The sequence below is a fragment of the Rhincodon typus genome, chromosome 3 (assembly GCF_021869965.1).
Source record: "Rhincodon typus isolate 14 chromosome 3, sRhiTyp1.1, whole genome shotgun sequence".
In the NCBI taxonomy this organism is placed as follows: Eukaryota; Metazoa; Chordata; class Chondrichthyes; order Orectolobiformes; family Rhincodontidae; genus Rhincodon; species Rhincodon typus.
In genome coordinates, this window is record NC_063334.1 from 38,987,923 (window position 1) to 39,004,160 (window position 16,238).

At 44.7% G+C, this 16,238-nt stretch overlaps 1 protein-coding gene across 1 annotated transcript in view; it reads right to left on the minus strand.

Annotated features, from left to right (window-relative positions):
- The window catches only part of gldc (glycine dehydrogenase (decarboxylating)), a 172,267-nt gene that overhangs the window by 113,874 nt on the left and 42,155 nt on the right, over positions 1–16,238 (minus strand). Inside the window, exons 4-5 of the mRNA XM_048595226.1 lie at positions 2,309–2,473; positions 1,317–1,394 (exon numbers count right to left, since the gene is read on the minus strand). Of these exons, the coding sequence (XP_048451183.1) occupies positions 1,317–1,394; positions 2,309–2,473 (243 nt within the window). The remainder of the gene's footprint in view (positions 1–1,316; positions 1,395–2,308; positions 2,474–16,238) is intronic.

Below are 16,238 nucleotides of genomic sequence, written 5' to 3' on the forward strand. Positions count from 1 at the left end.
TGCCATCAACACAAGCTGGTTTTGAACAATCCCATGCTGCACTTCACTTACCCACGCCATGACGACCTGCTCTACCTACTGACTGCCCACCTTTCATCTCAGCGCCCCATGAGGAGCTTTCCTGAGCAGAATCTGCCAGCAGACATTCTTTGGTTTGAGCAATGATAAAATGGGAAGTCACTAATAAGGTCTTAGTGACAAACTCCATCTGTTGAAAGATAGGCTTTGAATCTTCACAGTGAGTGGCCTTTGGTAAGCAGGCTCAGGACCAGCCAGGGCACCTGCACACCAACATCCACTGCTGGGACCTCAGTACAAGCCCCTAATGCACTCCTGGGGTAACACAAACAATGCTGCACAGTTCAGAGAAGTGCCCCTCTGCAGTCTAAGCAGTAAACTAATCACTGTAAACTCAGAAAATAAGGAAGCAACCACTTGACTCTGGGAACTTGGTTGAATTATGAGAGTGAGTGAATGTGAAAGAAATGAGATAAAATTAATCATTTCAAAAAGGAAGAAAGGTATGGAAATAGGCCAAGGTACAGCCACAACGTGTCCACAGGTAAGGCATTGAATAATCAATGCACAAAACAGTCTCTGTTAATGAGCAAGTCATTTCTAATTAGCTTCAAGATGTCTGGGGCATGCATTCAAATTAGAGTTTTTAAACAGGAAACTGCCAATGTGTTACAGAGTGAGGTGAGACAGAGGAGCAGATTTACAAAGAATTGTACTGGAAGAGGTGCAGGAATGGTTCACTGGGGATATCAAAAAAGGTCGAGGAGAAAGAGACAGGGGACAAGGTTAAAAAAAAATTTATGTCTTATCCCTTTTGGCAGGAGAGATAGAAGGTAATTCCATTCATGTGAACTGGGATTCAAACAATCCATACACTTGTCCTTTGGAAGTCCTTATACCTTACTCAGCAGACAGGTTCCAGTGGCTGGATATTGCTCGGTAGGTTGTTGCTGGGTAAGCATACTGCTACTTCTAAACCAAATTGAGTTTAAATAAGGCTGCCCCATAGTGATAATGCACAAGTGGGAGTCCACATATGAAGTAGTTGCTTCCCGTTGGGTCCTACTTCTCATTTGGATTTCCTTAGTTTGTTGTCAAATGCAAAATTACAATACAAGACTATCTTTTCAAAGTGACATTTGTTTACAGAAGAAAAAACTGATTTTATCTAGGTTCACTGGGTTTTAGATTAATGCCAATCTACATTTACAAAACATTTCAATTAATCTGGTATAGGTTCTGTGAGGGAAAGGAAGAGGATAACTTGCATAAAATACAGAATTTAAAAATTTACGTACTTTGCTCTTGTCTGCACAACAGCTATTGTCTGAGGATGACAACGAGCGTCCACAAAGAACTTTCTTCGCTTATTGTGTCTAAGCAAAAAATGAAAATAGTTATGATTACTAAAAAACAGCAATTTTCAATTTGATAATATTTTGTTTCGACCGTGGAACATGCTCTAAAATAGAAACTCTGAGGCATTTGGCTTTGATGGAGTGTAATTCACTACTTTAATCTTAGGCCAACACAGGCTAACTTTCATATACTGAATGAGTCGAGTAGTTTGTGGGCTGACATGATAGCACCATTACAGATTTATAATGGACCAAACCATGCCCTCCTGTCCCTTGTAAGCTTTTTCGCCTCTTCCTTAAGTGCAGTCCTCAAATGTCTCTTGCCCAATTCCCATTTCAGTATGAGGCACTCAATCCTCTACCAACTGGGTTATTGTGCCCTACTTTCGGCTTTTTTTTTTACTCCTACTGGTAAAGTCCTAAAGTAGGTTACTGCTAACACTAAAGCTGCAAAGCAGGATCAGCTCTAATCCCAATTCCCAACATTTGACCTCACCTGCTGCAACACATCTCTCCCTTTTCAAATTCTAGCTACAAAAGCTCCCAATTCCCATTCAAACCCATGTTCAGCCCTTTCTTTACAAATCCTGACAACACCCTATGGACCCCTATAGATCCTCCCTGTCATGCCTCCCCTTCCCAATCCTAACCTCCCACACCCTCTACAGCTCTGCCTCAAATAAAAAGCCACAGATCAAAATTTAAAGCAGTGAAGGTAAAGGTATGTAAAATTGATTGCAGTGGATACAGGGTGCCTTCACAAAGCAAGCTAAAATTACATTTTTCACTGGTTTAATGGTTCACAGGTAAACTTCCCCTTTGAAGCCACTTGAATTGCTCCAAGAGATTGACTCATCTTAAAAGGAGATGTTACGTAGCACCGTTAACAGCTTTAAATTGGGGAATCACAACAAAAATCAACCAACTCTTACCTGTGGCACAGTTGCATTGCCTCAGCAGCAGCTGTTCCTTCATCCAGTAAAGAGGCGTTGGCCACATCCATGCCAGTGAGGTCACACACCATTGTCTGATAGTTGAGCAAACTTTCCAACCTGCCCTGGGAAACTTCAGGCTGATATGGGGTATACTGCGTAACCCTGAAATGAAGATGCAGAGAAGGGCTAGTTTGGGCTCTGACAATTGGATTACTCCTCCAATGTTTCCGCTGCAAATGTATGTTATTTTCTAACTGGCAAATTCCTGCCCATCTGGCTCATGGATTGTTTGGTTTCTGAACACATTTGTGGTTCACCAAAATATGACCAAATACTGTATCGGAGCAAATTTTACTGCCATTGATTTACTCTCGAAATATTCTTGATGGAGGGAAACAGATGACAAACAAAAATAGTTTGAGAAAATCTCACTGTCTCAGAAGCTGTAAAATTGATCCAAGAACAAACCATTCACCCAATTCTAATTCATTTCTCTTATTATCCTAATTTGCCACCCGCTGCTGGGTAAAGGAAGTCTATTCTTGGAGGCTTGGCTTCATTTCATTTATTTGTGCCAGAGACAAGTAAGCAGTGATAGCTCAGAGCACTGCAGGCTTCAGCATGATGCAGGAGGCCACTGAACACACATGTTTTGTGGATGCTGCATGTCAGCAATGCTTCATTCTTGAACTGAAAGTGATTCCCCTCTCAATGCCTAGTGGGTGTGTGTGATCATAAGTGGCACAATATCCAGGTAAATCCTGGATATTCTGGCAGCAGTCTTGATGGCTTCATCGTACAATGTTGTGCCAGCTGCACACCACCATCTCCCCCTCACCCAGCAAACCAAAGAGTAGCTATTGGCCTGATGGCTCAGGTGCATAGCTCACAGCTATGTGCACAGCACAGATAGAACAGAAGCCACACTGCCAAACAAAATGTGATCCGGAAGACCAGCGACTTGCTAGAATACTACTCCTGCTTGTATCACTCTCACGACACCGGGCAGTACTCAGCACAGTATGGACTGCCGCACGCTCCATAACCTCTCCCCATAATACAGAAGAGCCTGTGTCATCAGCCCCATGGAAAAAGCCTGGGGAGCAGAGGCAGGTAGAGGAGGCTGCAGCAATTGAGACATCCACTCCAGCATGAGCTGTCCACGAAGAATTTCCCCAACTGCAACACAAGTAATCACAGTCCCATTCACCGACACTCAACATCCCACCCCTGACCATTTGGTCATTGCGCAAAAACAAAAACCACCACAAAATAAAGATTCAGAATCAGAATGTATAACTGAAATTAAAACATAGAACAAAAACCAAAAGAACTATGGATGCTGTAAATCAGGAAGAAAAACAATGTTGCTGGAAAAGCTCAGCAGGTCTAGCAGCATCTGTGAAGGAGAAAACAGAGTTAACGTTTCGGGTCCAGTGACCCTTCCTCAGAACTGATGGTGGCTGGGAAAACGTCAGTTTATATGCAGAAAATAGGGAGAAGGGTGGGGTAGGGAGTAAACGATAGGATAGAGCCCAAAGAGACAGAAAGACAGTTGGACAGACAAAGGAGTTGCCAACGATCAGGCTGGGAGGGTGAATGGTTGTTAATGGGGACTGTTAGTGACTAACAACAGCGGGTGTGTAGTGGCAAGCTATGTGGTAACAAGGCCTGGTGTGTGGGGTGGGGGGCTGGGACATTGGAGAGTTTAGGCCCTAAAATTATTGAACTCAATATTGAGTCCGGAGGGCTGTAGGGTCCCCAAGCGGAAAATGAGGTGTTGTTCATCCAGCTTGCGTTAGGCTTCACTGGAACACTGCAGCAAGCCGGAGACAGATGTTGGCCAGGGAGCAGGGTGGTGCGTTGAAGTGGCAGGCAACAGGTAGTTCAGGGTCTTTTTTGCGAGCAGAACGTACATGTTCTGCGAAGCGGTTGCCAAGTCTACGCTTCATTTCCCCAATGTAGAGGAGACCACATTGTGAGCAGCGAATGCAGTAGACTAGATTCTTGGAAGTGCAGGTGAAGTGTTGCTTCACCTGGAAGGTATGTTTGGGCTCTTGGATTCTGGGGAGGGAGGAGGTAAATGCGCAGGTGTTGCACCTTCGCCGGTTACAGGGGAAGGTGCCGTAGGGCCGTGGGGAGGTGTTGGGGGTGAAGGAAGTGTGGGCCAGGGTGTCCCGGAGGGAACGGTCCCTGCGGAAGGCGGACAAGGGAGGGGAGGGGAATATGTCTGGTGGTGGCATCTTGCTGGAGGTGGCGGAAATGGCGTCTGATGATCTTCTGGATGTGGATGCTGGTGGGATGGTAGGTGAGGATGAGGGGACCCCTATCGCTGTTGTGGAAGGGAAGAGAAGAGGTGAGGGCAGAAGTGCAGGAGATGGGTCGGACCCGATTGAGGGTCCTGTCGACAACAGAGTTGGGGAAGAATGTGGACATTTCGGAGGCTCCCTTGTCGAAGTTGGCCTCATCTGAACATACGCCACGGAGACGGAGGAACTGAGAGAATGGGATGGAGTCTTTACAGGAAGTGGGGTGTGAGGATGTATAGTCCAGGTAGCTGTGGGAGTCAGTGGGTTTGTAATGGATATTAGTGGCCAGTCTATCCCCAGAAATGGAAACAGAAATGTTGAGGAAGGGAAGGGAGGAGTCAGAGATAGACCAGGTGAAAGTGAGGGCAGGGTGGAAACTGGAGGCAAAATTGATGAAGTTTTCCAATTCCAGACGAGAGGGAAGCAGCACCGATGATATCATCGATGTATCGGAGAAAGAGTTGTGGGTGGGGGCCGGAATAGGACTGGAACAACGAATATTCCACATACCCCACAAAGAGACAGGCATAACTAGGGCCCATGCGGGTACCCATGGCAACCCCTCTTACCTGAAGAAAATGAGGAGTTGAAAGAGAAGTTGTTGAGGGTGAGGACAAGCTCAGCCAAGCAGAGGAGGTTGGTGGTGGGTGGGGATGGCTCAGGTCTTTGCTCCAGGAAGAAGCGGAGAGCCCTAAGACCCTCCTGGTGGGGAATGGAGGTGTAAAGGGATTGCATATCCAGGGTAAAGAGGTGGCTGGAGCTGGTAAACTGGAAGCTTTGAAACCGGCGTAAGGCGTCAGATGAATCATGGATGTTACGTGGGTAGGGATTGGACCGGGGGGAGAAAACAGAGTCAAGGTAGGAAGAGATGAGTTCTGTGGGGCATGAACAGGCTTAAACAATGGGTCTACCTGGACAGTCCTGTTTGTGGATTTTTGGCAAGAGGTAGAAACGAGCTGTGCGGGGTTGAACAAAGAAAGAAAATTACAGTACAGGAACAGGCCCTTTGGCCCTCCAAGCCTGCACCGACATGCTGCCCATCACAACTAAAACCCCCTACACTTCTGGGGACCGTACCTCTACTCCCATCCTATTCATATATTTGTCAAGACGCCCTTTAAAAGTGGGGGACTATTAGCTTGGAAGCGGATGGAGGGGGGAGATCATCGGATGAAATGAGATCCGTAACCGTAGTGGATACAATGGCCTGATGTTCCATGGTGGGGTCATGGTCCAGGGGAAGGTATCTGAGAGCTGGCGCTCAGCCTCTGCAAGCTAGAGGTCTGTACGCCAGACAACAGCACCACCCTTATCGGCAGGCTTGATGACGAAGTCAGGGTTAGATCTGAGTGCACGGAGTGCAGTCAGTTCAGAGGGAGATAGGTTGGATTTGTTGAGAGGGGCAGTGAAATTGAGGCAACTAATGTCACGTCGACAGTTCTCAATGAAAAGATCACGTGCAGGATATAGAACATAGAACTGTGTATTAGAACATACACAGTACAGCCCCTTTGGCCCACGATGTTGTGCCGACCTATTATCCGACTCCAAGATCAAACTACCCTGCATACCCTACATTTTACTACCCTCCATGTGCCTACCCAAGAGTCACTTAAATGTCCCTAATGTATCTAACTCCACTACCACCACTGGCAGCGCATTCCACATGCCCACCACTGTGTAAAGAACCCACCTCTGACATCTCCCCTCTACCTTCCTCCAATCACCTTAAAATTATGCCCCCTTGTAATAGTCAATTCCGCCCTGGTAAAAAGTCTCTGACTATCCACTCTACCTATGCCTCTCATCATCTTGTACACCTCTATCAAGTCACCTCTCATCCTTCTTCGCTCCTATGAAAAAAGCCCTAGCTCCTTCAACCTTTCCTCATAAGACATGCCCTCCAGTCCAGGTAGCATCCTGGTAAATCTCCTCTGCACCCTCTCTAAAGCTTCCACATCCTTCCTATAATGAGGCAACCAGAACTGAACACAATATTCCAAGTTTGGTCTAACCAGAGTTTTATAGAGCTGCAGCATAACCTCACAGCTCTTAAACTCAATTCCCCAGCCAATGAAAGCCAACACACCATACGCCTTTTTTCCAACCCTATCAACTTGGGTAGCCACTTTGAGGGATCTATGGACGTGGACCCCAAGATCCCTCTGTTCCTCCACACTGCCAAGAATCCTGCCATTAACCTTGTATTCTGTATTCAAATTCGACCTTCCAAGATGAATCACTTCACACTTTTCTGGGTTGAATTCCATCTGCCACTTCTTTGCCCAGGTCTGCATCCTGTCAATGTCCCGTTGCAACCTACAACAGCCCTCCACACAATCCACAACTCCACCAACCTTCATGTCATCGGCAAACTTACTAACGTACCCTTCCACTTCCTCATCCAAGTCATTTATAAAGATCACCAAGCTCCAGGCTGAATACTTTCCATCTACTACCTACCTGTGTCTTCTATTGGGCAGCCAGTTTTGTATCCAGGCAGCCAAATTTCCCTGGATCCCATTCCTCCTTACTTTCTGAATGAGCCTACCATGTGGAACCTTATCAAATGCCTTGCTAAAGTCCACATGCACCACATCCACATCCACCGCTCTGCCTTCATCTATGTGTTTTGTCACATCCTCAAAGAATTCAATAAGGCTTGTGAGGCATGACCCACCCCTCACAAAGCCATGCTGACTATTTCTAATCAAACTGTGCTTTTCCAAATAATCATAAGGCAGTGAAAAGCATGTTCAAACCTCTCTACATATTCATTACTCCTCATCTTTGAGGCCTCTTCCTCTAGTCTATCAATCACTCAAACCTCTGTATTCTTCCACCTCTGGTCATTTGCAGGTCTTCATTCCCTTCACTGCTTTATTGGCAATTATCATTCTGCCATTTGAATCCTAAGCTCCCACTCTAAACTTCTCTTTTCTCTTCTCATTTCAGCGTGCTCCTTAAAACCAACCACTTTGACCAAACTATTAGTCACCACAATTTAACATCCCTTTGTTTGGCTAGATCCCAATCTGTTGACTGATTGCACCCCTCTGAACAGTCTTGGAACACTGACCTATGCTAAAGGTGGTATGTAAAGGCACACTGCTGGTGTTAGGATTAGCTCATAATATTCAAATAGTTGTGTTACTCCTTTGCCAATTAGCATGTGTGGGTTTAGAAAATGAACCAGTTAGTATTATTGTGCTCACTAACAATTACAGGTAGTTTGCAATAACATTTGTTTAGTTAACATGAATTGACTGCAACACAATTGATGAATAGTGGACACTGTTTGGATAACGTGAACTTTCTGCTGCACAAGCATAGCGATTTCCCTATAACACGATTTTCTATAGCACAAGGTCACATAAGAACACAACAATCGCATTACAGGAGAACGACGTGTACTCTGATGTGGGGCACCCAGCAAGTGAAGGAACCTGCAAATGTGTTTTTCTGGTCTCGTTCCTAGCCAAGGAAGGCCATGTCAGGCGATACTTGGTGTACCTGACAAAACTACCCAGGCCAACAGAAGAGGAAAGTCGACTTTGGAGTTAGCAGGAGGATGAAAGGTCCATGGTGGTTAATTCAGATTGATTTTGTTGAGCTCTTGCTCACCAGTAAGAGGGGTAGCAAGCATTGGCTAGCACTAGTGGAAGACTTCATTAAATAGGAAGAAACCTTTCCATGTTATGGAGCTACAAGCTCATGGATTACTAGAACTCTAGTAAGGGCAGTGGGGCTACCTGATACAGCAGAATTAGGTCAGGCAAGTCACTTCCCTGGGCAAGTGATGCAGGCCACATTGCAGCTGGCAGGAACAGTGGACAAATGGCCTATGTCACACAATCCCCAATCAACTGGGATAGTGGAGCAGGACCATCAAAACGGTTGTGCACTAACAGCTTCAGGGACAGTCCTGGTGATGGGTGACATACTGCTTCCGATCTTCACGAATGTATGAGGGCAAAAGACCCAAGGTACAGGGTAATCCCCTCACTAGTTGGTCACAAGTAGACTCATGTGCACCCTCGCACAAATGTTAATACAAACCTTGACAGGTCCAGGACACAACTAAACACACATTTACTCAGGATTTATTGGACTGGTTGTAAATCGCTACATAACAGGGCATTGAGCAACACTGGAAGACGACTCCGGCCAAACAAGTTATCGCTGACTCCAAGCAGGACCGAGTGGGCTACTGGGGATCAGGTCATGGTAAGTAATGCAAAGGTGGGAGTTTTTGAACCCTTTCACAGAAGGCCAGTACATGACCATTTCCATGTTCTACACCATGCAAGTACCCAACCCATCAAATGATTCCATATTAACCAAACGGAGAAAGGGCCCTTGCTGCGTGCCGATTTGGGAAGGGCAGCTAACTGCATCCCTAAAAAGGAATCAGATTCCCCATCAAGTCCACTCATCTCAGAGGACAGCAGGGCCCCACCAAAAGGTGTGGACGGCAAGGTCAATCCAATTATGGCCCATCACAGTGTAGCAACCAGAAGCCGAGAAAACCAGCTTGGCTCTGAGAGAGCAGAACATGCTAGCATGTTGATTTAACTCCATTTTGAAGTCCTTTGCATAAGGCAGAAACAAGAATTGCTGGAGAACCTCAGCAGCATCTATAGAGAGAAGGCAAAGTTTTGGGTCTAGTGACCCTTCTGACATATGCTGCCAAACATGATAAGTTTCTCCAGCAATTTCTGTTTTTGTTCCAGATTTCCAGAATCCTCAGTTCTTAGGTTTTTTTTTTCCCCCAGAGCATAAAGCTTTGGCAAAACGTAACTGCTGTCTTTCACCGGAGCCTGAAGTGGTGGCTGTTTACAGGGGTTATGATGGCACCCAATAAAAGTGGGGTAATATACACATAAGCCTGGGCCTGTTCACAGACCACCTCCACCCCAACCACCACAGGATCGACCGTGACAACAGAAACAATCACAAGGTCACCCAAGCACCTAGGCTCATTTTATTTATGGCAGATAGAGTTTTGCATGATAATGTACATCAAGATTTGCGGTTCATGATCCTGAACCTTTCAGGCTAAAAAATTGGTGAAACAAGTGATCAAACAGGAAACACAGGTGCGGGGACCTCAGGCCCAAGCTCCAGAGGGAGACTAATTCGGGAACAGGTGGCCTCGCTGAGGTCAGGGCCTCAGGGGGATTCAAGGAAGAGAAAAAAGGGGACTAATGAATCACAATTACAGGGTTCAGCAGTGCATTGGAAATGGTAAGCACCATGGCTATAGCTAATTTGGATCAAAATGATCACACCATCAGTGGTCAGCTAAGATAGATCCTGAGGGTCAGGTCAGGAATCCAAACGGATGGGCTCCAGAATGCCTGGAAATTGATTGAATGAGCTAAGGTGTTGGCCTACTGTCTAGAATCACATGAGCACAATTCATAAATCATCTAAGTCTATGAATAGGTTGGAAGCAGGCAAAAGGAAACAATATCTGCTCCACATATGGCAGCTGGGATGTCAAGCAGACCTGGGAAAACCTGAGACAGAAAAAAAGAAGGTAAAGTGCCCCAGTGGATCAGTAATAATAAGGTTAAGGATTTAAGCTCAAGGGCCACCTATCTGATTGACTAACAACTTAAGGGATTCCCACGTGCATATTTTACTCATGTTGATCATTTTGTAAAAGACTGAATGCTGTTACAAATGGTAATACCTAGCAATACCCTAAACCATATTGAGAGTGTGTACTGAGAAATAATAACAAAGACATCATTCATTCCCATGTGATTTGGTTTAAGAAAATGATGCTGGGGCCATCGCTGAGAGCTGTAATCTGGGGAAGGCAGCCATGATGTGTCCCCATCCTGTCTATGGCACTGAGGAGGTATTGCGTGGTTTCTACGCAATGACCAACTGCATTACACAAGTTGTAATGGGTCTTACTCGATTGGCATGAGAGCACGGGAGAATACTGACTCATTACTGCTTGGGCATCATTCTGGTATGGTGGGACAGTGGGCAGCAGTATCATGTGCTTTACCCCTGTGCATCCCTCAGGGATGAGCTAGATTGAACTGGTGGACATGCACCAATGGAAGGCAGCCATCTTCAATGTTATGAACTCAATCCCTCTATTAATGAAAGCTAACGCACCATATGCCTTCTTAACAACTCTATCCACCTGGGTGGCAGCTTTCAGGGAACTGTGGACATGAACCCCAAGATCCCTCTGCTCCTCCACACTGCCAAGAATCTTTGTTAACTCTGTATTCTGCTTTCAAATTTGTCCTTCCAAAATGAATCACCTCACACTTTTCAGGGTTAAACTCCATCTGCCACTTCTCAGCCCAGCTCTGCATCCTATCAATGTCCCTTTGTAACCTAGAATAGCCCTCCGCACTATCCACAACTCGACCCACCTATGATCTATTGTATAGCAGAGCAGGCTTCAGGGATCGAATGGCCTACTCCTACGATTCTGTCAAAGTCGGCTCATTTTAAAATTCAAATCAGGATCAATGAAGTGAACTGGACAAAGTGGAACACCAGTTTAACTCGCATTACATGAAGACCCAGGGAATGAGGAGGAAGGTAAATATATAGAATCACTACAGTCAAGATATAATTTTATTAAATGTCACAATCCCTTTAGTGCTGTCTAATAATGTTCAATGTGAAAAGGGATCTTTGCTTCATTATTAAGAGGTAGAGTGCACAAAAGCAAGATAGTTGTGCTAACCTCTAATAAAGCACTGGTCAGGCCACACAAAAATACAACATACAATTTAGGGCACCACAGAAGGATTTCAATCCCTTGGAGGAGGTGCACAAGATTTACCAGATGGATTCAAAAAAAGTGGGGCTTGAGTTTTCTGGGGGTAGGTAGGGAAACTGGGACTATTCACTTTTCCTTTACAGGGGGAGGACAGGGCAGGGTGGACAGATTTAACTGGGGACTTTACATTTATGAAGGGTTTTGGTGAAGTTATCCTCTGGTCTGTAGACCAGCCATTGGAAGATGGAGATTGGCTATTATTGGCTGCAGACTGGGAGTGGGGATAAGAGAGACTTCTTTTTGCAGGTATGATCTAGAGTGCTGCCTGAAAAAGGGGGCATAAGCAAATTCAGATACAACTTTTAGAGGGGAATTAAACAGAATACTTGGGGGGGGGGGGTGGGGAGACAGGGGAAAAAGATGGCAAAGGCATTGGGGAAAAGAGCTAGCACAGGCACAGTGGGCCAAGTGGTCACCTGCTTTGGAGACCATGGAGTGAGGCAACATCTAGTTATCTTTGAGAAAACAAAGGGAGTAGTTATTGAATGTGGTCAGAAAGATAGAGAAGACCCTTAATAACAAGCAGGAGTTGTAACTGGTGAAGGGTCCACCAAGCATGGCAGATATGGCACACTTGTGACATCCACCAGTGCTCAACTAACCAATCACTGAAAATTAAACAACGGGCATGACCAAGCCATACAGATCTGCAACACAGAAAAAGGCCTTCAGCCCACTGCATCCACACCAGTCAAAAACCGCCAACTAACTATGCTAATCCCATGCATACTTGGCCCATAGCCTTGTATGCCTTGGCACATCTAAATACTTTTAAATGTTGAGGTTTTCTACCTTGAGCACCCTTAACGGGCAGTGAATTCCTGATTCCCACTACCCCTTGGGGGAAAATGTTTTCCCTCATATCTCCTCGAAACCTTCTGTCCCTTACCTTAAAGGTATGCTCCCTTGGTCACTGATGCCTCCGCCAAAGGGAAAAAGTTTCCTCCTCTCTACCCTATCTATGCCACTCAATTTTATACATTTCAATCACGTCCCTTCAATCTCTGCTGCTCTAAGGAAAACAACCCCAGACTGTTCAAAATAAAAACCCCAAAAGAAATGCAGATGCTGTAAATCAGGAAAAGGGACAGAAATTGCTGGAAAAGCTCAGCAGGTCTGGCAGCATCTGTGAAGAAAAATCAGTTTCGGATCCAGTGATCCTTCTCAGTAGGTCTGGACCTGTTCTGAGGCTTTTCCAGCAACTTCTGCTTTTGTCCCAGACCATTCAATTCCTCTTCATAACAAACTCTCCAGCTCTCACAACATTGTAGCAAGTCTGCTGTGCACCCTCTCCAGTGCTCTCACATCCCATCCTTAATATCGACTCCAGAACTACACACAATACTCTAGCTGTGGCCTAACCATTTTATACAATTCAAGCATAACCTTTCTGCTCTTAAAAACTGTGCCTTGACTAATAAAGGCAAGTATACCATATACTTTCTTAACCATCTTATCCACTTGTCCTAATACCACAGGAGATTCATTTACATGCACAGCAAGGTTCTCTGATCTTGATACTTACCAGGATCCTGGATATGGACCAAATGCTGGCAAATAGGACTAGATTAATTTAGAATATTTAGTCGGCATGGAACAGTTGGACCAAAAGGGCCTGTTTCCGTGCTGTGCATCTCTATAATAGTTTTAGGAAGGATATTATTAAGCTGGAGAGGGTTAAAAAGAGATTTACAATGATGTTGCTGGGTATGGAAGGTTTCTGTTATAAAGAAAGTCTGGATAGGCTAGGACTATTTTCACTGGAACGTGGGAGGTTGAGAGGTAACCGTATAGAAGTTTACAAAATAATGGAGAATAGATAGGGTTAATGGTAATTATCTTTTCCCTAGAGTGGGAAAAGACTAGACTAGGAGGCACATTAAGGTGCCAGGAGAGAGATCTAAAAAACACAGAGGGTGGCTCACGTGTGGAATGAACTTCCTGAGAAACGTAGTGGATGTAAATACAACTACAATGTTCAAAAGACATTTAGATACGTAAATGAATAGGAAAGGTTTGGACGGATTTGGGCCAGGAGCAGGCAGGTGGGATTAGTTCAGTTTGGGATTTATTTGGCATGGACTGGTTGGACTGAAGGGTCTGTTTCCATGCTGTATGACTCTGACTCTATGAATTATCTTGTTTTGCCCTGTCCAAGTGCAACCTCGCTTTTTTTAATTCATTCATGGGATGAGGGCGTTACCCAGCATTTATTGCCCATTCCTAGAGGACAGTTTAGGAGTCACATGTGGACCATACCGGGTAAAGATGGCAGTTTCCTTCCCTAAAGGACAATCGGGAACCAGATGGGTTTTTCTGATAATCGACAGTGGATTCATGGTCTTCGTTAGGCTCTTAAAATTCCTGATATTTATTGAATTCAAATTCCACCAGCTGCTGTGCGATTTCAACTCAGGTCCCCAGGACATCACACTGGTCTTTGGATTAATAATCTAGCGGTAATTCCACTCAGCCATCGTTTCCCCATGTAACCAGACTGAATTTCATTTGCCACTGACCAGCCCATGTAAATGCTTTTAAGGTGATCTTCCTCACTTTCTTTTTACCATGCCACCAGTATCAAGCACAAACTTACTGATCAACTTTTATACTTTCAAGTCTAAATCATTTCTACAAACACAAACAGCAAGGTCGCCAACACTAATCCCTATAGGACCTCACTGGACACAAGTTTTCCAGTCAGTAAAACACCCATCGACCATCACCCTTCTCCCCTTCTCACCTTCTCACTCTGCCAATTGTGGATCCAATTTGCCAAATTTCCTTGGATCCCATGGGTTCTTACCTTTGCTATCAGTCGATCATGCAGGACCTTGTCAAAAGCCTTGCTGAACTCCATCCATTGTGCCATGAAGTTTGCTGTCACTGCTTACCCCTGTAATTTCCCCAACGGTATCCAAAACAGTATATTTGTTAGAAAAGGGGGACTGGCCACATGAGACTTCTGTGCTACTCTTTCCTCTACGTTGCCTGGTTGTCACCTATGCCTTTTCTGCCTGCTCAATCTACACCTGCCACACTACCTCACTGAACATGCTGTTTGTGACTTGCTCAGCTTTACTAATGATCCACAGTGAATTCACTTGCAGCTCCAGCACCAAAAGGAAGTGCAACTGAACATGCTACTGCATGTGTGTTCACGACGGACAACTAAAGCATCCATGATTTGCCACACAGTACAGGAGGAGCATATCACAGGTGCAAGCTCTGTTGCCATGACTTCTTTTAAGCCTGAGTAACTCACTTTTCTTAAAAAAATTATGCTCATGTATGAATACTGTGAACATACTTCCCGTACACAAACTGTACTTCCCTTATCCTACTTTGTTTACTTATATTCCTTTCTTGTACTAACCCTGACTTTCACATACTATTTCTCAGCTAATCCCTTCTTCTGAAAAAAAAAATACTTTCATGACAATCACAAACCAAATCAACACATCACTTTCCTGTGATGTCACTGCCTGATTGTTAGAGCTGGGGAAAACAAAGGTCTGACAATACAGGCTGCAAGTACAGATTGGGGTAGAAGAGAAGATGCCCCTGGATGATAGCTAGCTAGCTAGCTCAGGGAATAAATAGTCCAGTCAACCACTTGGAGATCAGTATGGGGATGACTGATCAGTGGTTCCAACACAATTTACAGACAATCCAGGCAATATTGCCTGCAGGATTAGAACTGCTGAAGCACTGAACAAATTTGCTTGTGCGAGTAAAATTAGCAGTTGAGTTTTTGATGTCTAGAGTAGACCTACTAACCAAAGGAATAGGAGTAGCTCAGGCCATCTTTACAACTAGTCTACACCTTACTTTTTAAAACAGAATCCATGGTAGCCAGCTATCAGTTCAGCATATGGCTAGGACACTCAACTCAGAGAGAAGAACACCAGCTTGTTGATTCAAGGGCTTGAAGACATCATTCAGGCGGACATCCAAGTGCCACTCAGCTAGCATCATTGCCTAGCACAGCACTAAGAACAGGGAGTTTATCTGCTGTCCTATCCAACATTCCCTTGTTCATCGATGCTATCTGTCTAAAAATAGGACTTGGATGCATATTTATGTACAAAATTCTAACTAATTTATTAGGCAGTTATCAGAACTGCTTTATTCGTTACCTTTGAAAATGTATTCAAACCTCTCATTTACTTCTTTACATTACAGAATCACTTCAAGGAGTATTTTCAATATCCGAAGCTGGTGATCTTGCTGGGCAGCTTCCTGAGTGAATAGGTACAACAGTACCAGCTTGTATGCTGCATCATTTCTCGCCAAACCTACAGCACTCAAACTGCCCATTATCAGAAAACTGTAGCAGTGTTTTCAGATGTATCACTGCTACAGCCACATCAGAAGTAGTAAAACGCCACCTCTCTCTGTCCACCCCTCACTTGACCACAACAGGTTTTCTTAAAAGAATTGGGTGAATGTTTAAGTGCTCCAAATGTCACACACATTTGGCCAGAAGATACAAAGTGGGAGGATATAGGCCAAGTAATTTAAAAGTGAATAAATTCAGTCATATATGGATTTGGTAGATTGATGCCATGAATGCTTTCAGACTGGGCCCAAATGATGTTTCCAAATTCTGTGATGAAAGGGATTGAAAAATGTGGCAAAGCAATTTCTATTTGTGTTCCAGGACCCATCAGCTGTTGGATTCATTTTTAGATGCTGTTTGAGCAGCATGGCTGGTCAAATAAAAGGTAGGGATCAAGTTTTATAGGATGGAGAGAGAAAGAGAGCCCACTCAGGGGCCCCTTTGGGTCTCAATCTT